The sequence below is a fragment of the Notamacropus eugenii genome, chromosome X, assembly GCF_028372415.1.
Source record: "Notamacropus eugenii isolate mMacEug1 chromosome X, mMacEug1.pri_v2, whole genome shotgun sequence".
NCBI lineage: Eukaryota > Metazoa > Chordata > Mammalia > Diprotodontia > Macropodidae > Notamacropus > Notamacropus eugenii.
Window position 1 is genome coordinate 10,724,861 of NC_092879.1, and position 23,593 is coordinate 10,748,453.

Sequence of the window (23,593 nt, forward strand, 5' to 3'; positions counted from 1 at the left end):
CGGATGCCAGGCCTTCCGGGCGTGGGCGCAGCTCATAAGAATGAGGGCCGAGTGGCGAGGCCGGTTATTTTACAGCTGAGGAAAGTGAGGCGCAGAGGCACGACGCGACTAGGCCGGGGTCACAACGGCGGACCAGGTTAGGCCGGGCAGGGCCGGGGCGGTTCGCGCTTCCGCTCGCCCCCCGCCCATCCGCTCTCCCGGGCGCGGCGCCCCTCGCCCCGCGGGCCCGCCTCTGCTCTGGCAGCCAATCAGACACACGAAGACCGCTACGGGGCACCGCCCTCAGCCTCTGGTCAGCCAACGGGCGCCCTGGGACGCTACGCGTCACTCTGACGTTAAAGGAGGCCGGCTCTGGGACCGCACTGCCTCACGGGACGGAAGCGGGCTGCCTTCAGTCGTTCCCTTCTGCGCTGGGCTAGAGCACGCGGGCCGGAGGCCCCTGGTTGTGGCCACCAACATGGCGGACGGCGAAGGTAAGAAAGGGCCTCCGCTCCTTTGCGGCCTCCCGGATCTGTACGTCGCGGCGTCCGGCGAGAGCGGCTCACGCAGGGCCCAGCGCGCGGGGGGTGCGGGGCCTGAGCGCCGTTGGCCCGGGCAGGGCCCGAACCTGGCGCGCGGTCCCCGCCTGCGTGCGGCGGCTCGGCTCGGCTCGACCCGGGGCGCTCGGGGAGGGCGGCTCGGCTCGGCTCGGCTCGGCCCGGCCCGGCCCGGGGCGCTCCCGGAGGGTGGCTCGACTCGATCCGGGGCGCTCCCGGAGGGCGGCTCGGCCCGGGCGCTTTAACCGTTATTCCTAGTGGGCGGGCGCGTGCGGGCCCCCGAGGTTGGGGTAGGGGAGGCACAGCATGTCCTGGCAGCCCCCGGAAGCTGCCCCTTAGCTGCGGGTGGTGCCGCGGACGGGGGTTGCTGCCGATGCCCGTGCCCCTGCCCAACCTGTGAACGGGCCACGTGGTGACCCTGGGGAAGGAAGCACGTGTGGGAGTCCTGGAGAAGCAGCCTGATCACGGGCCTGGGCACCCACGAGCCCCAACTTCACAGACATCTTTTGGTTTTTTTTTTTAAGTTGTCATTGTATCCAAGAAGCACAAGAAAAAAAAGGAGCGCAGAGTGTTGGGAGAAGACGATGTCGCTGTGAGTACACGATGCTTTTTCCTTGCCAGTATTGGTAATTCCCCATTTCTTCTTGGGAACTGTAGGATTGGGCCATGTTTAGAAAAGAAAGAACCCGGATGGTGTGCTCTTTTGAGCTAGGAGAGCACCCACATTTGTATTCTGGGAGTCACTCCTCTAGCCTGCTCTCAGGATTCCAAGACAGTATTCACCAAGTACTGTTTGCCACATGCACTCTGCAGTCCTTTCTGCCTTTTCTCTGGAGTATTGGAACACAACTGGCCAGTGTTTTTCATATTTTGTTTCTTTGTGTTTCTGCTTGGTTCTGTGTACCGTTTTTTGGGAGCCACAATCATCCGAAAGGGTTAGGATCAGTTGTTAGGCTTTGTATTTTCTGGCCTGCCTGCACTTAGAGGAAATGCCTGTAATCTATGAAATTGAGGTCATTGGACTTTTTCATCCTGCCTTAGGATCTACAACATGAAGGGGAATTCTTCATCAAACCTGAATCTAAAGTAATTCAGTTGGACACATCTCAGTGGCCCTTACTGCTAAAGGTAAGGAATATGTAAACGTTATACATCAAATAATTGCCTTGTGATTTTATATTGGTTGGGGTTTAATTGATTAAATCAGTTTTGGTGCACAATCTCAACTAGTTCATTTTGTAAACTGAGTTCTGTATACCTGTAAATTCTAGTGCATGGTAAATGTGGTTTATGCATTTTACAAAAAAAGTCCTGTTTATAGATCTGTTGCCAGTTTTTCGTGTCTTCTATAAAATTATACAGGCAGATTTTTGTTTTGTTATTTAAACAAAAACTTGAAGATGTGTATTGTCTAATTGAATTGTTCTTTATGCTATAAGACTTCTCACCTATTAGCTAAAGAAGCATTTTGTTCCTTGTGCTGAGTTGTTCAGAAAGCCTGCCCAAAGAGGCAGTATCCATATCTGTATCCTCAGTGGGGGGCAGCATAATTTTGACAATATACAGTCTCCCTTCCCCCCCATCAGAATCACATAGCACAAGTTGTATCTGTTATTTAAAGCATTTCATTTAAATACTCTGATTCCTTATATTTCATTTTGGGAATCAGTACTGTAGGTAAGAATATTAGAATTTTGAAACTTAAATATTTAGTAAATCCCACAGTGCTCAAGCAGAAATATAAAGTTCTCAAACCAAAAGAAGTCCATTCGAGAGGCCCATGCCTTCTGCTATCTGCAGTGTGATAGCTCAGAAAAATGATTTTGGTGAATTGGTTCCTGGTGTAGATTGGTGGTTTTGTTGATTCATTGGATTTTCCATGTGTGGGACCAGTTGGTCTTAACTCTGGGTCTCTTAGAAAAGGGTAAGTCAAAAAATTGAGAATTTGCTTGCTAATTGAGTTTGATTTGTGTCCTGTCATCACTTTTTAGAACTTCGATAAACTAAATGTAAGGACAACCCACTATACTCCCCTTCCTTCTGGATCTAACCCTCTCAAGAGAGAAATTACAGACTATATCAGGTAAGCTGTTTTGCCAAGTAGTGACTTTTCATTACCTTGGGTTCAAACCTTCTGCCCACTTATATTAAAACTCTTAAAATAAGTAACATATTGGAAGTAATATAATCCTTCCTGTTTGGGGGGTGTGGGGGGGTTTGCTTTAGTACTGTCTGGGGCAATTTGCAGATAAAATCCTATTATATGGCAAAGGGCATGACAAGGCTTTATAACAGAAGTATGTCCATGCAGACTGCCTATGACTTGACACCTGAACTAATATGGTGGGCAAGGAATTCTGCTTAACCAGCAGGTACGACATTTTTTCTCCAATCCCTGATTGGGGGTCAGTTGCTCAGTAAATGTACCTGTTTATCTGCTGTTACTACTTCAGGAAGAGAGGGAGAGAGGGAGCTGTGTGCAGTGAGAGCTTCATGACTCTTGTGCTTCTCACTGAGCAGCAATTACCCTGTGGTGATTCTCATCTCTGTGCACCTGAAACATTGCCAAACATACCTGTTTACTCTACACAATACCCTTAACACAGCAGGGAGGGGGAGGGGGAGGACTAACGCTTGTCTGACATTAGGCTCATAGCCCTTGGACTCCTGGCCACACAGCACCTAGGAAAGTGCTCTCCAAATGACAAAACAAGTTGTAATTTGGTCAAGTGGAGTTTGTTATCCTGAGATTTTCCTTGTATCGCCAAAGCAGTGGCAAACAAGCACCCACAGCAAGCCAATCGACAATGTGTGCATTCTGCACTGGTCATGCGCAATGTGTGCATTCTACCAATGCAGAGATGGGTCAGAAATCGATCCGGTGACCAAAAACATAGCTTGTTGCTTGGTCTAGAATCAATGGTTGAATGCATCCTTTTGATTGTCGTCTGTTCTTGGCACTGTGTGTAAAATAATCTGTCCGTCTCTATTCTTTTTTTTTTTATTATAAATACATTTTTTTGTACCAACGCCTATTAAGGATAATTGGGTAAAATCGGGAAGTTTGAAGAGACAAGGAAGCAACCTCCACGAACCTAGTCCAAGTACCAAAACAGAAGAAACGAAAATATGACGATAGCTAGTCATCCTGATGTGCTGTTATGGTACCAAAAAATTTTTTTTTAAAATAGTTCCATGATTTTTTGGCAAATTACAAAGGCATTTTCAAACAGTGCAGCGAATTTAGAAACAAAACTCGAATTTTTTAAAGCGAAAATGTGATGAACTGACAGTCCCCCAAATACTGGCTTATGTAAGTAATGGGGAATTAGGAGAATTGCTTTGAATCAGCCTACAAGGTGAGCTATCCCATATTGTTCCCTCTTATCAAAGAATTATTGATAGCAAATCACTTTCTTGCTAAGTGTTTATTACATTTTAGACCAATTTTATTAGTTTGTATTTATTTTAAATCAATGTTTTCTTGGGTGTCATTTGATCATAGGCGGTTAAAATCATTTAAAGACATTTTGTTTGTGAACTACTAGGGTGGGTAGAATTAAATTTGTTAAGATGACTTTTTGGGTGGTAATCTGGGGGGGGGGGGGCGCTTTGTGCTAGACTAGGAAAGGGGGAAAGAAGTGGTATACTAATATCTTAATTGTAAAAAAATTTTCATTCTAGGACAGGTTTCATTAACCTTGACAAACCCTCCAATCCCTCTTCCCATGAGGTAGTTGCGTGGATCCGGCGAATACTCCGGGTTGAGAAGACGGGCCACAGTGGTACTTTGGATCCGAAGGTGACTGGATGTTTAATTGTATGCATAGAACGAGCTACCCGATTGGTCAAATCTCAGCAGAGTGCAGGTATGTCGGTTTGTTTGGAGACTTTCCAATCCATGAAATAAGGTGGGGGTTGTTTTAAACTCATAGGCTTGGTGAGAGCTCGCCAAACTACCACTTGAGTTGTTTCCTTAAACTCCTTTCTCTTTGGAGGTCTCTTGCACAACTGGGAGAGGAGGTGCTCAGGTGTTTGGCATATCAGAGGTCCAACCCAAAGGGCTCTCTATGCCACACCTCACCTCATTGTCCTTCTCTTTTCAGGCAAAGAGTATGTGGGAGTTATTCGACTGCACAATGCTATTGAAAGCGAGGTTCAACTTTCCAGGGTAAGGCTCCATGGGTCACTGGAAAATATTGAGGGCAGGTCCCCCTTTCTGATCCATGAATTGAACTGCCTCCGACTCCTCTTGGGGTTGTTGGCAGCTCTCTGAGCTGCATTACTTTCTATTCTGTTTTTCCTTCATTACAATGCAGGTTTCTCAAAGGCAAGTGTCCATTCATTTGGCCCGGTGCCTCATCACCTATTGTTTTATTAGTGTTTCTTCTTCCGGTGGCATCCAGAAAATTTAGATTTTGTTTCATTTTTCTGGCTGCCTGCTGTTACTAAGAAATAATTTGTATATGTTGCAGCTTTTTCTTAACTGACTCCACACAGGGTACATGTGGCTACATTGTCTCTCTCGATGCACTGCTTTTCTAATTGGCCTTCCTGGGCCGTCTGGAGCTCTTCTAGGGGCTGCTGGAGATTGCTTTAATCTGTCTTGGAGATGGTAGAGCCATTTTCTCAGGACGTGGCTGCATTGTAGTAGCAAAGTTTGTGTGGATAATTGATTAATATTGTAAGGTTGCCTTTGACCTTGTTTTTCTTAATGACATGGAGGTAAACTGTAAAAAATGTATATATGTATATAAACATTTGAACTCACACAGCCTTAAATATGTAGTGTAGGTGAGGTAAAACTCTTTCAAGGAGAGTATGGTGCTTTTAACTTGGCCATGCAAGTGTATTTCTTTATCCCCATGATACTTCCCCCTGCCCGCCCCCCCATCCATAATAAATGGAAATTATTTCTCTCCCTCCTCCCAATGTAGATGTAGAAAGCTTGTCATTAAGCTCCTAGTCTAAAATGTACTCTTTCAAATGTGCTTAAGAGGATATCTTGGCTGGAGAAGGGATGGGGAAAAGTGGGATTGTCTCAAGATCTCTCAAAGTTTAGAAAGGAGATTAAGCTTTTTCAAGGGTGATGCAAATTATAATCAGCCTTTGGATGCAGGGATTTAAAACTTTTGGGCCCTGCCCCTTAAATTTAAAGGGATTTTCTGTATCGTCTTAGGTGGTGTGTATTATGCTTAAAATGTGTTTTCTTTTAAGGCATTGGAAACTTTGACAGGCGCTCTATTCCAGCGACCACCTCTCATTGCTGCTGTCAAGCGACAACTCCGAGTCAGAACTATCTATGAGAGCAAGATGTTAGAATATGATCCTGAAAAAAGATTAGGTAAATCAGATTAGCACTACGGTTTTGTTGTTTTGTTTTGTTTTTTTTTTAATTATTAGCAGCATGCCAGAGGGACCATATCTGTCATTCCTTTGAATCTATTATCTGAAATTCTCATTTGGTCATTTGCCATTGGAAAGAGTGGGGAAAGCACAGATGTGAGCATATGATGCAGAGATGACATAGGAAGGGTAAAGAAGCCAGACGCATTGCATTATGAACTTTTTAAAATCTTGTTTTCCCCATCTATGTATTAGGTATCTTTTGGGTGAGCTGTGAGGCTGGAACATACATTCGTACGTTATGTGTCCATGTTGGTTTGTTACTTGGAGTTGGAGGCCAGATGCAAGAGCTTCGTCGGATCCGCTCTGGAGTGATGGGGGAAAAGGTATGATTGAGATGTTAGAGAAATCTTAGATCTCCTAGATTTTTAGACAGGACTGATTCAGTCTGCACCCATCCCCCAAGACAACACTCATAGGTTGTAAATATCCAAAGTGTTGAGTTCAGAACGGGAAAATTCCCCTGTTCTGTTAATTAACTTTGGAACATTAAGATCCCGGCAGGGGGAAATGAGGGATGGGAAAGAATTTCTATCCTTCTTTGTCACCCAGCCTACAATCTACTCCCCGTGCCTTGGCATTCTCCCTAGTGTAGGGTGCCTGCTAATCCCATGGTGACAGCCCAGGGGCAGGGTCCAGCTGGGACTTTTGTTTCAACAAATACCTTGCCTTTGGCGGAAGATGAATTTGTGCTGGTTTACAATATGTATAGGTAAGGGGGTTTTTTTTAAGTTCTTGAGAATGAAGAATGTCTTTGAGATATGTCTTGCTTGAAGTATTTAGTGGGTGTGTGAGATGACAGCAAAGTGAGTTGTAATTTGTGAAGGGTTTTTTTTTTACATTTGGGGAATGAAATACTTGTGGTACAAGTGGGAATCTAGAATTTCTGACCAGTTCAGAAGGGGTGGGGGGATAGCTCTTATTTATCATCCATCTTATTCCTTGCAGGACCACATGGTGACTATGCATGATGTGTTAGATGCTCAGTGGCAGTATGACAATTACAAAGATGAGGGTTACCTTCGTCGGGTTATTTATCCTCTGGAGAAGCTATTGACATCCCACAAACGACTGGTCATGAAGGACAGTGCGGTATGTTCCGATTTTTATTAAGTGTGACTTGTCTGTGGTTAGGTGTGCTGGCTACTGGGCCAGACAAACTACCCACAGTGGAGCAGGGGGAAAAATAAAACACAACACCATCTATGTAAAGAGAAAGGTACGAAATCTAGTGGAACAATTAAAAGAAAGCTATTACCCTGAGCCTCTGCAGCTCTCAGAACCTTCCTTAATAGACACTGATTAAGCTCATCTTTGGGAATATTCCATTTCAGAGGGCATATCTGACAAGTGGGTGATCATATGGTTCTGTCCTTTAAAATGTTGTGGTTCCTTAACCCCAACCAGAATCTGCTTTAGTTCATATCATAATTGAAGCCACAGGACGGGGACCTGGGATTTTCATGTGTGATGAAACTCTTTACTATCCAGCAGCATGCCCTTCTCTGCAACTTTGGTCTGAGAAAGTTGCCTAGAGCACTAAACTGAATGACCAGTCTGAGGCCAGCTTCTCTATCCACTGCACTTCCTCTTGTGGAAAAAAGCATGTTGATAGCAAAGGGGAATTAAGGGTGGGTGCTGAATGCCTTGATCCCCTACAGTGTTGGATGGTATGATTACTTACTGCTTGTAGGCTAGGCAAAGCACTTTACCTCTTAGCCTTATTTCCCTCATCTGTAAAATAGAGATAATACCTACTTCAAGGTTGTTGTAAGGACCAAATTGCGATGTGTATATAAAGTGCCTTGTAAATGTAAAAGAGCTATATATAAATGCTCCCTATGGGTAATCAAGTATTCTCTTGTGTGGCTCTGTTCTGTCAGAGCTCAGCAGACCAGAGAAGCAGGACCTGGAGTGGTTTCATGTACAGTACCCTCAGGATGAGTTGAGACAGGAGAAGACAGTGACTTCTCTGGGACAATAAAAGAAGATGGGGAGTGGGGCAGAGAAAGGACTGGTTGAATGAGTACTTTGAATGGAGCCTGATTGGTCACTGTGACACGTTTGAGAAAACAAATGTCTGTTAGGCACACTTTCTACAACGTCACTGCCAAGTGGTCACCCAATCTCCATTTGGAATCTTCCGGTATTGGGGAAGGGGGAAGTATTGCTGTACCCCTTGGGGGCTTCTAATTATTCATTTATCCTTATGGAGTCACATATGGCTGCTTCACCTACCCCAGTCATGACTTCTCAATTAGAAGGCCCTGGAAGCACAGAAGCTTAAAATTTAGGCTCGTCAACGTAGTTGTGTTGGAAGAGAAGTCCAAACTAAAGATTTTATAGTCCCAAGATCATGTGGCTGCTTGTAAAGCAAATCTGAGACCAGTTAGGAAGTGGTTGCAGCTACAAAAGCAGTGGAGCCACAGGGTAGAGTGGGAAGAAGGCTAGATTTGGAGTCTGTCACTTAGGACCTTGGGCTCTTCTATCCCACAACCTCAATCAATTTTCTTCATCTGCTCAAAGGGTTTGGGGGTCTAAAGTTCTACAGAGCTCTAAATCTGATCACTAAATCGTAGGGTACAGTAGTAGATCCTGAAGGGTTTGGTGGCTGACTGGCTAACTAGGACAAAAGTACAAATGATAAGAATGTGGTGGAGGGGGATGCTAAATGTTCTGGGTTTGCCAGGGATTGAAATATCTCAGTGGGGAGAGGGTCCTGGACCTAGTTGGAAAGCCTGGCTTGGTCACTTAATAGTTCTGTGTACATGTGGGACCTTGGATTGTAGGCTCTGAGCTTCAGTGTCTTGGCTTGTAAAATGACGCCGCTAATTTTTAAATGTGGGCTATTATGACATTGAACTAAAGTCCAAATGAAGAGCTTAGAGTTGGAGAAAGAACTTGTGTTGTGTGTATTTTGGGGGGGGAGGGGGGTAATTCAGAAAACGGCTTCAAGACATTGGGAGAAAACCGTGGGAGGGGTTGGAAATTGGGGTTAGAAAGAAAATCAGGGAAGTCCAGGTCTAGAGATAAAAATAAAAGGCCATTTGGAAACCTAGTGGCTAGATGTAGGCTAGGCATCCTTAGGCCATAGACCTTGAGAATTGGGGGCATCTAGTCAAACTTGATCTCTGAGGAACGTAACTGCTACCCTCCTAACTCTTAAAAGGAGGCAACAGTGTGGCATGGTTGAGGGTTAGAGCTTTAGTGCAAAAGCAAATGATCCTAAATTACTAGAAATGATGGATAGTTCCCCAGGTCTAACAGGGAGGGAAATTTTCATTGTCCACTCCAGAAATAAGGTGAGCTAGCCTTGGAGCCAGGAAAACCTGAAATCAGGTCCTCTTTCTTTTGACAGAGTGCCTGGCTGACCATGCCTTGGGAAACTTGTAAGGTTAGAAGTTGCAGAACATTTGTTGATATGCATTGGTATGGAGAATTGCCTCTAGGAAATCTGATCCAGAGGCAAAAAACATTGTATCCTGAAGTTTGGGGAGGAACCTGGATTTTTTTCTCATCTCTCAATTCCTTTCTACAGGTTAATGCCATCTGTTATGGAGCAAAGATCATGCTTCCTGGGGTTCTGCGATATGAGGATGGCATTGAAGTCAATCAGGAGGTTGTAGTCATCACTACCAAAGGGGAAGCCATTTGTGTGGGTAAGAGATGGAAGAACTTTGACACTGAGTTTAGCATTCCCAAGGAAACTGGGCAAGAGCTAACTAAAACCCATTTCCAACTCTTCAACTTGATCAGATTTCAATTACAATGAACATTCCCTTTGTTGGTGGAGTCCAGTAGAGGCAAAGAAAGGATTGGAAGCTCCTGCTTGTATTGTAGGCAAAGAATGATGGTGGACCGCTATCTATTGAGGTTTCTGCTCAGCTCAGCTCATATTGAGATGAAAGATGGAAGTCTGATCACATACTACTGTCTTCAAGCTAGTCCTCATAGTGAACATCAAATATAGTGATGGGCTTTGGTGGAGCTTCAAGAAATGTTTTCTATCAAAGTATTGGTAACCTGTTACAATTGAGGTCCCGGTGACCTTGGGCTTACTGACAGTATCCACATTTGTGATGATTTGAATACAAACTTAGTGTCATCGACAGAGGGTTTGCCTCTAGATGTGTCCTCTGCAGGGCTCTGTATTGTGTGAACGCCTCAGAGATAGGCAAACTGCACACACGGGCTTGATTTATCAGTTGGATTGTCCAGTCCTAAGAAAATTATAATGAAGATTTAAAAACTGGTTGTTAAGACATTTCCAGGACCACCCTGATCATCCTCTGTTTTCATAAGGAGTCATTTTATTTTCCTGTATTGAACTTGGGAGTAAATAAATCTGGTGGATGTTCCCCTTTCCTCTTCATTCTCTGATTTATTTCCACTTTGTGCAGCTATTGCCTTGATGACTACAGCAGTGATTTCTACCTGCGACCATGGCATAGTGGCCAAGATTAAGAGGGTGATCATGGAGAGAGACACTTACCCTCGGAAATGGGGTCTGGGTCCAAAGGTGAGTTGAATCTGACAGTGGCTTAAGTGTCATTCTTTTCTGTCCATTATTATGGGAGACTGACAGCTATATTACTCCTTTGATGGCAAGGTTTGAAAAATACAATGATTTCTTTGGGAAAGTGTTACAGGAGTAAGTTTTGCCCATTAACATGCAGTGGTGCAGACTCCCTGACTTGGGTAAGAGAAAGGTTTTGTCCATGGGCTTCTCTGGACTCCCTGTTTTGTTTTTTTTTTTGTTTTTTTAATGAGATCTCTTGCGTGGGGGGAGGGGGAGAGAGGCTGCCGAGTAGGACTCCATGAATGACAGTTGCTGTTTGCTACCGGCTGAGCAGAAGGAAGAAACTATAAGGAACCTTGGCCCTGTCAACATCTCCCTGAAGGGAAAGAGTAACTGACCATTTTAGCTACATTGGCCAACTTGTTACTGTGCTGCCAGAATCTGATAGCACAAGGGCAAGAGTCCTTTATTATATTGGCTTTATATAAAGGCAACACTGCCAATTTAACTTTGGCAGCTTGTGGTTTTCATTTGTATTTGCTTTGAAGTACCTCCATTTCCTTGGCAGTGACTTACTGATGGCTCAGAATTAATTTGACTTAATGTATTTGCAGAATAGGATCTGATAGTGTTTGGCTAGATCTGCTGGCACTTATCTAGATACAGGAGAAAAGTTACTGCTGCTGTTCAGTCATACATCTTCAGTCTCAAACAGTCTCACATCTTCCCTCAATTTTCACAAAGGTGACCTTTACCTTATCGGCCTTGTGTCTCTTCTGCTCCTTGAAAAAGGTGATCTACAACAGGTGGAGAATTCCTATCATCTCTCTTGTCTTAATCCCTTACTATCCAGATTCCAACCAAACATCTGTCCAAAGTTACCAGTGATTTCCTAATTGTCAAATCCACACGTCTTTTCTCAAACCTCATCCTTCTTGACCTCATTCTTTCATGCCTGTACTACTGCGATAGCTGCTGAGGTTGGAGGTGTCTGCCTGCCTTAAATCTCTCCCCACTCCTAACCTCCATTCAGTTACTTAAGTGATTTTCCTAAGGTGCAGGTCTGATCTTGTCACTCCACGACTTGGTAAACTCCAGTGGCTTCCTTTGGCCTCTGGGATCAAATACAGAAAGCTCTGCTCACCATTCAAAGCCCTTCATAAACCAGCCCCCTCCTAAAGAGGGGGAAAGAACCCTCTTTCCAGTCTTCTTTTAGTTTACTCCCCAGCACATACTCTGATCCAATGACTACTGGCCTCCTGACTGTTTCACAAACAAGACTCTCCATCTCTCAGCATTCTCTCTGGCTCTCTCACCTTTCTTTCAAAAGGGACAGCAGGGTATGGTAGAAAGTGCTTTGTACCAAGAGGTCTGTTATTAGCTTTGTAACTTTGGACAGGTTATAACCTCTCAGCCTGTTTTCTAACTGAAAGGAGGGTGTCACCTGCCCTGCCTGCTGTTGCTCTGAGATTCAAAGGAAATGAAATGTGTTAGATGCTAACAAAGTTCAGATTTTTTAAAATTCATATGACGTTGGCTTCATTTAAGCGGCCCAGAATTGCTTGTGTTAGACTTGTTTTCTTGTTTAATAAAATAATTGTGAAAATTGACTTTTTTGTTTCTTCATGAGGCAAGTCAAAAGAAGATGATGATCAAGCAAGGTCTTCTAGATAAGCACGGAAAACCCAACGACAGCACACCTACTGCTTGGAAAGATGACTACGTTGACTATAGGTGATTAGCAGCAGCCTTTGGCCCCTGGGGAGGGGCAGTATGTACCAACTTAGTCTTAAGAGGCAAAACAGACATTTTCGTCCTGATTACAGGGACTTTGGTGACTAAATCGTAAAGTGGGGGTTGCAAATAGAAATGGGCAAATGATGCTGCCTAACCTGGGCGAAATAGTTTCCCTTGCACAAAGACTGCTGGGTATTGTGGGTTCTTGTAGCATGCTGATTGAAGGACCATGTGGGAAACAGGCCAGTTAGTGTTAGTTACCCATAAAGCAGACAGTTATCCCTTTTTAGTCTCCCTCTTGTGACTCTAGAGGGAGTCAGTCTGCAAAATTAAATGGTGAACTGTTTCTGTCCAGCATCACAGTGTGTTGATGGTGGCTTCAGCTTTGCCAAACATCACCAGATACTCCAGGACCAGAGGTGTCACTGAAAGGGAAAAGGATGAGTGGCAGGGAATTGGGCTTCAAAGACACTATCTCCTTTCTTTCAGTGCATCTGTGAAGAAAGAACCCGTTGCAGTCCCCATTCAACCCATGAAGACAGTAAAGACACAGAAGGTGACTAAGCTGTTCTTGGCTGTTGAGTTTGTTCATTTAAACCCCCTGTGGGTGCACTTGGGAAGCACCAGGTTATAAACTCTAGCAGTGGGGTGGGGCTCATCAGGTTAACAAGAAATTGGACTCAGAAATACAAGTGTTGGATCTGTTAACATTAGGAAGGAGTCATTCACAGAACAACCAACTTAAGGAAGGCTTTGTGTGTGGGACATATTCAGGAATCTGATGACACAGAAAATGTTAATATGAGTTAAGGCAAATTGAACTGTATTTTTGACTCCTATGAAAAATAGGAAATTGGGAAAGCAGCATTTCTTTTGTTACAAGGGTGATCCCTCAAATTGGGAATTGCTGAGGAATGAGAACTTGAAGACCCCGACTAGTAATAAACAGGGGTTAATGACAGCATGTTGAACCAATCATACACATCACTTCTCTCAGTAGATAGGTGTTTGCTAACTCCATTGGGAACACCATGTTTTTGTTGAATAGGATTTCTTTTGGTTCATTCTCTTCAGCTTGATTGTTCTCCCTGGAAGTTTAACCTTCGATTTGTTTGTTTTTTAAATAGCGAAAACGAGAAGAGGAAAGTGAAGAGGAAGACAGTGATGCCGAGTACAGTGATTATAGTGATTATGGTGAAGAGAATGGCGAGGAGGATGAAGAAAGCAGTGAGAAAGAAGGCAGTGAAGATGAAGAGGACAGTGAGGACGCTGCCCCTGGGGACCTGGAGGAAGAGGAGGAGGTGGGAATAGATAGTGATGAAGACGAAGAGAGTCTGATAGAGAAAGAGGCCATTGAGGAAGATGATGGTGAAGATGAAGATGAAGAAGGAGATGAAGCCTTTGCTCCTCAGCCTGAAGTCAGCAAAAAAGGAAAGAAAAAGAAAAGCAAAAAAGAGAAGAAGGCTAAAATTGTGGTGGAGAGCACAAGCAAGTCAAAGGATGCGGTATGTATTCCAGATGAGTGAGGTTTATTTGGTTGTCACTTTTAAAAAGAAACCATTTTTGAAAGGAAATAACATTGAGTTGCTATGTGCCCGCACTCAAGTTCAACTTGAGAGTTGCTTTGGCCTGAGTTCCACTGTTTCTGCTAATCACATCAATGCCAAAGAGCACAAACCCTTGTTCCCTTGAGTGGGTATTGCCACTGTGCCACCAGCCATTGTGTAACCTACTTTGTTGACCTCCCTTTAGGGCACAGAGAGCACCAAGAAGAAGAAGAAAAAGAAGAAAGCCAGACTTACAGCAGAGGATTCCGAGTAGTGAGTGTCCAGTTTGGGAGAGATGATGGAAGCCTTAACCAGAATAAAACCGACTCTCCATGGCAGTTTGGGAAATGACAATGTAGCTGAAGGAGTGGCCAGTGGCATGCCATTGACCCTGCTACTGGGAATATACAGTGGGCTTCCATGGTGCAGGGATAGGGTGATATCCCATCTTGTCCTGTTTTAAGGATATTTGCAAGGGCATGAGTGAGAAATATATGCAAAACTGCCCGACAGAGTAGCAGATTCTGTACTATAGCTTACATTTAGAGCAGCAAGTGGCCGTGCTACCCACATATACCACCTAGTAGCTGTCTGCAGCTGTTCTTTTTAATTTGGTGTTTTATCTATTTTACATCATGAAACGAGGTTATTGAGAAATGGTCCTTTTTCCTTGGTTTTCTTTGTTAGAAAAGCATAAGACATTTTAATGTTTGCACAGGACAGAAGCCTCCATTGCTAGTGGGGGCTGGCTGTAGTGCAGGTTGTGGTCGTGCAAAAATCCTAATGTCTAAAGAGGCCCCAAAACAGCTTCTTCTCAGACTTCCTGAGCTAAGTCACTTTCTCCAAACCCTCCTCCTGGTGTGGAATGGGCTTCTTCCCTCAATGCTGTATATTGGTGAGCCTTTAGGGAAAAGGGCTCTTGGAAAAATTTGCTCCTCCTATTCCAAATCTCCTGAGCCACCTTAGACCCCAGATGGGTGTTTGCAGTAGAGTTGGAACTGTCCTAAATCATGTATGTTATTGTGTGATATAACACACACATTCATCTGCACCCTTCCCCCCACCCCCCAAGTAGTTGGGGGGGGTGGCTGTTAATGGCTGTCTTATGTAGAGGAGGAGAGAAGTTGTAATTTTATTTACTTTTTATTAAAATAAAACATAAGAATTAGTTTTTAAGGATTCCTGCTTTTTTTTTTTTTTTAAATCCAGGCCCATTAGGGAGGAAGCTGGCTGAGTTCTGGCTTGGTCAAGGACTTCTGATGAAAGTAATGGGATCATATATCCCTTAGGAACACAGTATGATATGCTAGATATTGAGGAAGAAAGGTGATTCAGGTAACAAAAAGGGAATTTGGGCTTCAAGCTCATGACTCCTTATGTGTCCTCTTTCCTCCCTTACCAAAGGGGGTTAGACTAGATCCCTTCTAACTGAAATCCCACAAGCAGAATGATTAGTTGGACTGGAAGTACAGGTCAATGAAGCAGTAACCTGAGCATGTCCTTTGGCATCCAAAGGAAGGGGGTATGAATGAAGTCTGCTCAGCTGAAATCTGTGGGTGCCTATCCAGCAGGAAATATGGTTAATGTTTATTCAAATCCAGAGTCACTGGGTTTGAATCCTACTTCACATTCTGATTTCAAACAAGTCAACTTCTGGGCTTCAGTTTCTTCAAATGTAAAATGAGAATAAAACTTGTTAAATCAGATGGCATCCTGTGGCTCAGAAGAGGAAACTGAAGCCTAAAAGTGAAGATGTCATAGCTATTGAATGGCAGGAAGGTCAGGAGTTGCACTCTAGGCCTACCTTTATAAAACGTGTGTATATATATATGTATATGTATATGTAAATACAATCTCCTTTATTTAAAGGATTCTGTATCTCTGAGGCTGAAAACTATTCCCAGGCATTAGCAATCAGAATCCTTAGGGATGTGGGGATGTTAGCCAACAAAGTACGTAAAGGAAGATTGTTGCTTGTATGTAGTTTAGAGTTATATTTACACTTGAGCAGCGCACTGTGCACCCCCCAGGGTGAAGATGAACATTGTGGGTTCTGAAAAATGGCAATAGATGAAAAAGTGGTGGGTCTCCCTGCCATGAGGTAGGTGCTTACCAGATCAAGAGCAGAGGAAAAAACAGGGATGGAAACTTTCTGACCAAAAAAGTAGAAGACTGAACTGGGATGCCCTGAGAACCTTGATTCTAAAAACCAACTTCTTGTAAACTAATCTTGCTGCAATGGAAGACTTCTGCCATGCCTTCTTAAGTGGACCTTCACCTTCAAAACCCGAAACTACTAGTTTAGATCTGACCTAAGGCACTTTCCCAGTCTCCGAGCAGTCCCTAATTACAGCCAGACGGGCATCATTTAGCAGTGCTGGTCTTCAAGTTCACTTTGCTGGAAAGGTCTAGACTTGAATTAGAGGTTGGAGAAGGGGAGTTTGGGAGGTGATTTTGAGGAGCATGTTGAAACTGAGAGTAGCAACAACGGCCCAAAGGAGGAGGGGAGAGTCAAATGGGAAGGGAAAGGGAAGGACAGGTTGGTGAGAAGAAAAGAAATGGAGTACCGTTGTCTATTACGGTGAGGTTTGAAAGGCAATGGCTTACTAAGGACCCGTTTTCCAAGATGTTTTTTTTTCAGGGGTGAGTCTGGAGTCTGGATAGTGTGACAAATTTTGCACTGACTTAAATTGTGTACTGGAGAAGGAAATACAAAACTGCTCCAGTATCTCTGCCAAGAAAACCCCATGGATCACACTGGTGTGCTATGGTCCACAAGGTCATTAAGTGTCACAACATGTGACTGAACAACAAATTGAGTATGTAATGTTGGTATTTGTCTTTTTTCCAAGTTGGTCTCCCTGAAAAAAAAGGAACATGAAGGGTGCCTCTCCACACTCCAGGTTACCAAGGACAAAGAAATATAAGTGGGGCTAATGGGATAGAAGGGATATGTTTGAGATGGAGGAGGGAAAACTTTCCATTGTAGAGAAGTGGTAGAGTGCAGAGAAAGAATAGGATAAGTCCAAAGTGCTGTCAAGTGTTCTGTTCCCTAAGGAATGCTGGGCTAGTCACTAAAGTTTAGCATGTAAGAGATGGAAGATGTAAGTCAAAAGGATTATGATGGCTCTTGACCAACCAAACCAAAATTCCTGGGGGTGTATGTGTGGCACAGAGGGTATCCCAAAAAGTTTAAGTGCAGTTTTAAGCATTGATAACTTCAAAAAGGATAAGTGCTACAGTTACAAAAAAGGGGAAAAAAACCTCTGAAAGGTTAATTTTTTACATTTGTAAAACTGCTTCTTTTTAAAGTTTCACATAACCACCTTGTGCTAATTACTCTAGTCAGTTTTTGAACTTTGTAAAAAACTTTCCTCAGCTACTGCTACTTGTAGGACTTGCAATCCTCACCTCAAAAGATCATCCAAAGAACAAAGTTTGTATGTCACCCCACAAGAAAGTCTAATGGAGAGTGACTAAAAGGAGAGCTAGGTGGCTCAGTGGATAAAGCACTGGCCCTGGAGTCAGGAAGACGAGTTCAAATCCAGCCTCAGACATTTACTAGTTGTATGACTGTAGGCAAGTCACTTCACCTCTGTTTGCCTCAGTTTCCTCATCTGTAAAGTGAGCTGGAAAAGGAAATGGCAAACCACCCCAGTATTTTTGGCAAGACCCCCATGGTATGGTTCACAGAGTCATGAAAATTCCCACGACAAGTGACTGAGATGGCCAAGTAAGAGGACCTACTGGTCCTGGTCTCAGAAAGTCATCTTGTTACATAGGCAGTGCATAATGACAAGGTGTTGTCTTGTTAAAATTAAAAATGAAAAATTGACACTCAAGAACTAAATGGTTGCAAAAGAAATTTAAATTTTCACTTTTTTTTTACAAGTTTGTAGCATACTTCTGGAAATTTATAACTGCACTAAAATTTTTGGGACAGTGAGTGTGGGACTCTGTGTGTGTGGATATAATTATCTGTATTTATATCTATATGGATAGTCACTGGAACAAAGAGTACACGTCTGTGAATAAGGATTGAGACCGGAAGGATATGAGGGAGCTAGCCTATAGAAGTGTGGCTTTGAAGTCTAGCAAGAGGAATTTATATTTCATCCTGGAGGCAACAGGGAGCCACTGGAGTTTGAGAAGGAGGGTGATGGGACCTGCAGCACTTTAGTGGCCAAATGGAGAATGAACTGGAGTGGTTGCAGAGTATCAGAGGAAAAAAATGTCAGGAGGTGTTTCAAAAGTAAAGTTGGCAGGTCTCGTGAACAGCTTGGATACGGGGAGGAAAGTGAGAGATAGTAAGAAGTTGAGTCCTAGACTAGAAGGCTGGGCTACTAGGAAGAGGGCTTGGGGTAGGGGAGGGAAGATCATGGGTTCAATTTTGGACATGTTGAGTTTCAGATGTCTACTGGACATCCAGTTTGAGATGTCTGAGAGGCAGCTGGAGATGGGAGATCGGAGGTCAGCAGAGAGTCTGAGGCAGCAGCAGAGAGCTGGTAATTAAATCCATGGAAGTTGATGAGATTTCCCCAAGTAAAGTGGGATAAAGTATATAAATGCTATTATCTGCTAGGTATGAACCCGATGCTGTCAGTGATTGTTGAGATGTCATGGAGCCTGAATGAGGGCCAGAAGATAGTCAAATGTCACAATTTCTTTAAAGGGGGGAAGCAGGGGTGGGGTGGGGTGAAGGCAGGTGGTAAGCTTGTAAAACTAGACAGTGGATTATCAAGTAAGCATTTGACAAGGATCATTAGGAGCTAAAAATGACCAAACTTAAGACACATAAAAAAAAAGTAGGGTTGCTAGTTTGGACCTTGGTTTCAGCAATGAATTGGGCATTGTTGGATGAGATGGCAAAATGTGGCCTAGGGATCAAGCCCAGTTTTAGGAGCCAACAGTGTGACCTAGCTTTGAAGAAAAAGGAATGGTGAATTTATATGGCATGGGGTGCCTCTGTGCTTGGGTTTGGAGTGTTAGGTTCCATTCTGGGAAATCCTGTAAGTCATGTTTAGAACAGACTTAAGGGATTGATCTTCAACAGGCTTCAAAGGTTGAAATGTGGAAAAGGAAAATGTGTGTATGTTCCCAGAGGGAGCCCCAGGTCCCAAGGGGCACATGGCTGCAGCAACAGGACTGGAGCTCCATGACCTGATAACGGTGAGGAAAAACCATTTTGGAAATCATCTATTGAGGCCTGGGAGACAAAACCGGCATTTGCACAGAACATTTTTATTGCTACTTAAGGCTTCCCTGCACATCAGTTTCCTCTCTGTTTTTGGCATTTAAAGAAATTGCACAAGAATAGATATTTGTATCATTCAGACACACCCTTCCCCGAAGCAAACTGGATGAATCTTGTGCTCCCTGGGGAGACAAGACAACAAGAGAAGCAGAAAGGGAGCTGAAGCAGAGCTGCCGCAGTGGGAGGGAGAGGCTTGTGCGTGCAGGGTCAGCAGAAGGAGCCTAAGAGCTGGGACTTGTTTTCAGTCCCTTTCTACACAGCTCCCGGTGATTTTCCAGTTGATTTCTATTCAGTAATTTAGATTCCCCATTCTGGTGATTCCAGAGGGACTCTTGGAGAGGGAGACTTTCTTGCAGGAAAAGTCTGATTGCAGCTTTGCCAAGTCCCAAAGATTGACCCATCTTTGGTGGGTGGGTAAGTCGAGGAGCAGAAGCAGCAAGCCTGAACTAACTGTGAAGAGGGTAAGTCCAATGGAAGTCATGCTGCCATTGGGTGCTGGGGCAAGACCAGGAAAATCAAGCTAATGTGGTCAGTAGACCCAGGAGACAGGAACCCACTGGGGGGAACTGCACGCCTGCTCAAAGGCCTCTTGCACTATTTTGAGGCTCTCATCAATACCATTATTTACCAGAGTGAAATCAAAATAATGTGCATATCTGTTGTGGATAGTCTCAGAATCCTTTTGTAGTTGCTGCAAAGCTTCTGACTGCAAAGAGAAAAGGAACAATTAAATGAAATTGTGTTGCCTTGACAGGCTAACCCTCCTGCCAGGATCCCACCTTACATCATTTCTACTTTTGGTGAAACATCATTTTCCTAGGGACACTAATTGCATAACCTCCCCACCCCTCTCTGATTAAATGGTTAAAAACAAGGGGAAAAGAATCCCAGTTGGCCAGCCATGGTGGGGGAGAGGGTAGAACAGGGACCACTTGGTCTTGAAGTGAGGGAGCTCTTTTGCATTCCATATTTTATCTTCTTCCACTAGACAGCTCCACAGTCTTCTCCATTCTACACACCCCTCCCAGAGAGGGAAATGAGTCTTTGTGGTCCTTAAACTTGTCATTCGGAATTGATTTTGTATCTCATTATGTTAACTTAGAACATCAAGGTTGTTTCCAGTTTTTACAATTACATGTACTGCTACTCCAAATAGTAAACACATTACACAAACTGATAATGAGGGAAGTGAGCAGAACCACTGAACACAATAACAGCCACATTGTGTGATGACCAAGTTTGGTACACTTAGCTCTTCTCAGCAATATAATGATCTGAGACAATTCTAAAGGACTCACAATAGAAAATGCTATTCACATCCAGAGAAAGAACTATGGAATTTGAATGCACATTGAAGCATACTATTTTTTCTTTCTTGTGGTTTTTCCCTTTTGTTCTGATTCTTCTTCCACAACATGATGAATATGGACACATGTTTAATATGATTGTACATGTATAATCTATATCAGATTGCTTGCCGTCACGGAGGCTGGGGGGGGAGGTGGGAGACGGAAAAAGTTTGGAACTCCAAAAGTGAATGTTGTAAACCACCTTTACAGGTAATTGGAAAAAATAAAATACTATGAAGTGGAAAAAAATAAACAGTAAACACAGATCTTTTGTTATTTTTGACATTTTCAGGTAGTATATGCCCAATCATACATGTTGAGATTTCTCAACAGAAAAAAATGACAAATTTGTGCCAACAAACCGTTTCTCAACTTTACCATCATTGTATTTTGCTGCTTTTATTTAGGTTTGCAATTTAAAGGGTGTGAGGCAGTATCTCAAAGGAGTTTTAACTTTTAACTTAATCCCTTCTTAGGTTGAGCCTAATTAAGGTTATTTTTTTTTTAATAAAATTTTCATTTTGAACTAGACTTCTCTGCCATCCCTTGTGACAAAGAAACAATTTGTTTCTTTGAAAAACTTCAAAGGGGGGCAGAGCCAGGATGGCGGAGTAGAAAGATGCACCTACTCGAGCTCTTCCCCCACAGCCTATAAAATATCTGTAAAAAATGACTAAATAAATTCTAGAGCAGCAGAAGCCACAAAATGACAGTGAAAGAGATTTCCAGCCCAAAGTAGCTTGGAAGGCTGACAAAGGTCTTATCTCATGGGGCATGGAGTGGAGTGCAGCCCACAGAGCCCAGCCTGGCCTTGGTCTCACAGCACCAGCAGGAACAGAACTGGAGCAGGCCTCAGGGGTAGAATCCCCAGCAGCAGCTGCAGTTTCCAGATCCCTCAACCCACAAACACCAAAGACAGCTTCAAAGGTCAGTGACAAAGCTTTTCCACCTGAATGAGAAGGAAGCAAGGTCCTCCCCTAGCCCTGGACCTAGGCGGCAGCAGCAGCAGCATCCATTTTTTGCCCTCAGCCTAAAGCCCCTGGGGCAACTGAGTCACTGATCTGGATCTCAGGGCTGAGTGGTGGCCTGGGGTGAGGAAGAGCACTGGTGTGGTGGAGATGGTGGAGGCTCAGGAAAGGGAATTCTACTTGCAGATCCTAGGCAGAAAAGCTTTGGTAGCTCCCAGACCAGAGTGTAGGCCAGAAGAGGAGTAAACTCCTCTCCCTTGATTGTGCCACCTTGGAGGAACTGAGAACTTACAGGTCCCCAGAGGATACCCTCCTCTTGACAAAGGACTCAAAAGTCAAGTAACTGGCTGGGAATATGCCCAAAAAAAGGGAAAAAAATAAGACTATAGAAGGTTACTTGCTTGGTGAACAGGTATTTTCTTCCATCCTTTTGGATGAGGAAGAACAATGATTACCATCAGAGGAAGACATAAAAGTCAAGGCTTCTGCATCCCAAACCTCCAAAATAAATATGCAATGATCTCAGGTCATGGTAGGGCTCAAAAAGGATTTTGAAAGTCAAGTAAGGGAGGTGGAGGAAAAATTGGGAAGAGAAATGAGAGTGATGCAAGAAAAGCATGAAAAGTGAGTCAACAGCTTGCTAAAGGACACCCAAAAAAATGCTGAAGAAAATAACACCTTTAAAAATAGACTAACTCAATTGGCAAAAGTGGTCCAAAAAGCCAGTGAGGAGGAGAATGTTTTAAATAGCAGAATTAGCCAAATGGAAAAGCAGGTTCAAAAGATCACTTTTGATGAAGAAAATAGTTCTTTAAAAATTAGAATGGAGCAGATGGAAGCTAATGACTTTATGAGAAACCAAGAAATTACAAAACAAAACCAAAATAATGAAAAAATTGAAGACTGTGAAATATCTCATTGGATAAACAACTGACCTGGAAAATAGATCCAGGAGAGACAATTTAAAAATTATGGGACTACCTGAAAGCCATGATCAAAAAAAGAGCCTAGACATCACCTTTCATGAAATTATCAAGGAAAACTGCCCTGAGATTCTAGAACCAGAGGGTAAAATAAATATTGAAAGAATCCACCAATCACCTCCTGAAAGAGATCCATAAAGAGAAACTCCTAGGAACACTGTGGCCAAATTCCAGAGTTCCCAGGTCAAGGAGAAAATATTACAAGCAGCTAGAGAGAAACAATTCAAGTATTGTGGAAATACAATCAGGATAACACAAGATCTAGCAGCCTCCACATTAAGGGATCGAAGGGCATGGAATAGGATATTCCAGAAGTCAAAGGAACTAGGACTAAAACCAAGAATCACCTACCCAGCAAAACTGAGTATAATACTTCAGGGGGAAAATTGGTCACTCAATGAAATATCAGACTTTCAGGCATTCTTGATGAAAAGACCAGAGCTGAAAAGAAAATGTGACTTTCAAACACAAGAATGAAGAGAAGCATGAAAAAGTAAATAGCAAAGAGAAGTCATAAGGGACTTACTAAAGTTGAACTGTTTTCACTCTTGAAACTTTTCAAGTATTTGGGTAGTTGGAGGGATTATACATACATATATATATAGACAAGGCACAGGGTGGGTTGAATAGGAAGGGATGATATCTAAAAAAATAAAATTAAGGGGTGAGAGAGGAATATGTTGGGAGGAGAAAGGGAGAAATGAAATGGGGCAAATTATCTCATAAAAGACAAGAAAAAGCTTTCTCAATGGAGGGGGAAAGAGGGGAGGTGAGAGGGAAAAAGTGAAGCTTACTCTCATCACATTTGGCTTAAGGAGGGAATAACATGCACACTCAATTTGGTATGAAAATCTGTCTTACAGTACAGGAAAGTAGGGGAGAAAGGGATAAGTGGGGTGGGGGGAGAAGGGCATAAGTGGGGTGGGGGGATGATAGAAGAGAGGGCAAATGGGAGAAGGGAGTAATAACAAGTAATCACTTTGCCAATCTGTACAGAGACAGCCACTCAGGCCAAATCACCACCAGAAACGCCAAACCCATGTCACCATGACTCTGCCACATGGGACACAGGAAGGAAATGGACTCTCTTCCATAAGTTTAAGGAACAATACACTTTTGCCAACTTTATAAGTACTTTTTTCTCCAGGGAAATTGCAAGCAAGCAGTAGATTTGCATATCCTTGGCCTGTGCTCTCTGGCCCTCCTCTGAATACTGACCTCAATTCATACTTCTCAGTGTATGTACATGGATAGGGTAGGGGCCTATTCAGGAATTGTTTTTTTCTTCTCATCC

The 23,593-nt window shown here is 43.4% G+C and overlaps 2 protein-coding genes and 2 non-coding genes across 4 annotated transcripts in view; 3 read left to right on the forward strand and 1 right to left on the reverse strand.

The window, feature by feature from the left end:
* Positions 1-317: 317 nt before the first annotated feature.
* On the forward strand, positions 318-14,921 carry DKC1 (dyskerin pseudouridine synthase 1). Its single transcript, XM_072626255.1, has 15 exons — positions 318-473; positions 1,061-1,128; positions 1,578-1,664; positions 2,528-2,619; positions 4,221-4,405; positions 4,643-4,707; positions 5,754-5,880; positions 6,138-6,268; positions 6,891-7,034; positions 9,481-9,601; positions 10,343-10,461; positions 12,092-12,195; positions 12,688-12,754; positions 13,326-13,703; positions 13,951-14,921. Exons 1-15 carry the CDS (start codon positions 458-460, stop codon positions 14,017-14,019), a joined length of 1,773 nt encoding a protein of 590 aa, XP_072482356.1. The 5' UTR covers positions 318-457; the 3' UTR covers positions 14,020-14,921.
* On the forward strand, positions 6,371-6,503 carry LOC140516500 (small nucleolar RNA SNORA36 family). Its single transcript, XR_011971388.1, has one exon. It is a non-coding gene; the product is annotated as a small nucleolar RNA SNORA36 family (small nucleolar RNA).
* Positions 12,465-12,596, forward strand: LOC140516503 (small nucleolar RNA SNORA56). Its single transcript, XR_011971391.1, has one exon. It is a non-coding gene; the product is annotated as a small nucleolar RNA SNORA56 (small nucleolar RNA).
* A 4,045-nt stretch (positions 14,922-18,966) lies between the features above and the next one.
* MPP1 (MAGUK p55 scaffold protein 1) overlaps positions 18,967-23,593 on the reverse strand; it is a 73,081-nt gene continuing 68,454 nt past the window's right edge. The window contains exon 12 of the mRNA XM_072626256.1: positions 18,967-19,705. Within this exon, the coding sequence (XP_072482357.1) occupies positions 19,529-19,705 (177 nt within the window). The 3' untranslated portion in view covers positions 18,967-19,528. The remainder of the gene's footprint in view (positions 19,706-23,593) is intronic.

Bases quoted from the DNA above. Each gene is read 5' to 3' on its own strand.
- DKC1 (XM_072626255.1), top strand. The intron at 4,406-4,642 runs GTATGTCGGTTT...TTCTCTTTTCAG, and splicing joins CAAATCTCAGCAGAGTGCAG to GCAAAGAGTATGTGGGAGTT. The intron at 9,602-10,342 runs GTAAGAGATGGA...CACTTTGTGCAG, and splicing joins AGGGGAAGCCATTTGTGTGG to CTATTGCCTTGATGACTACA.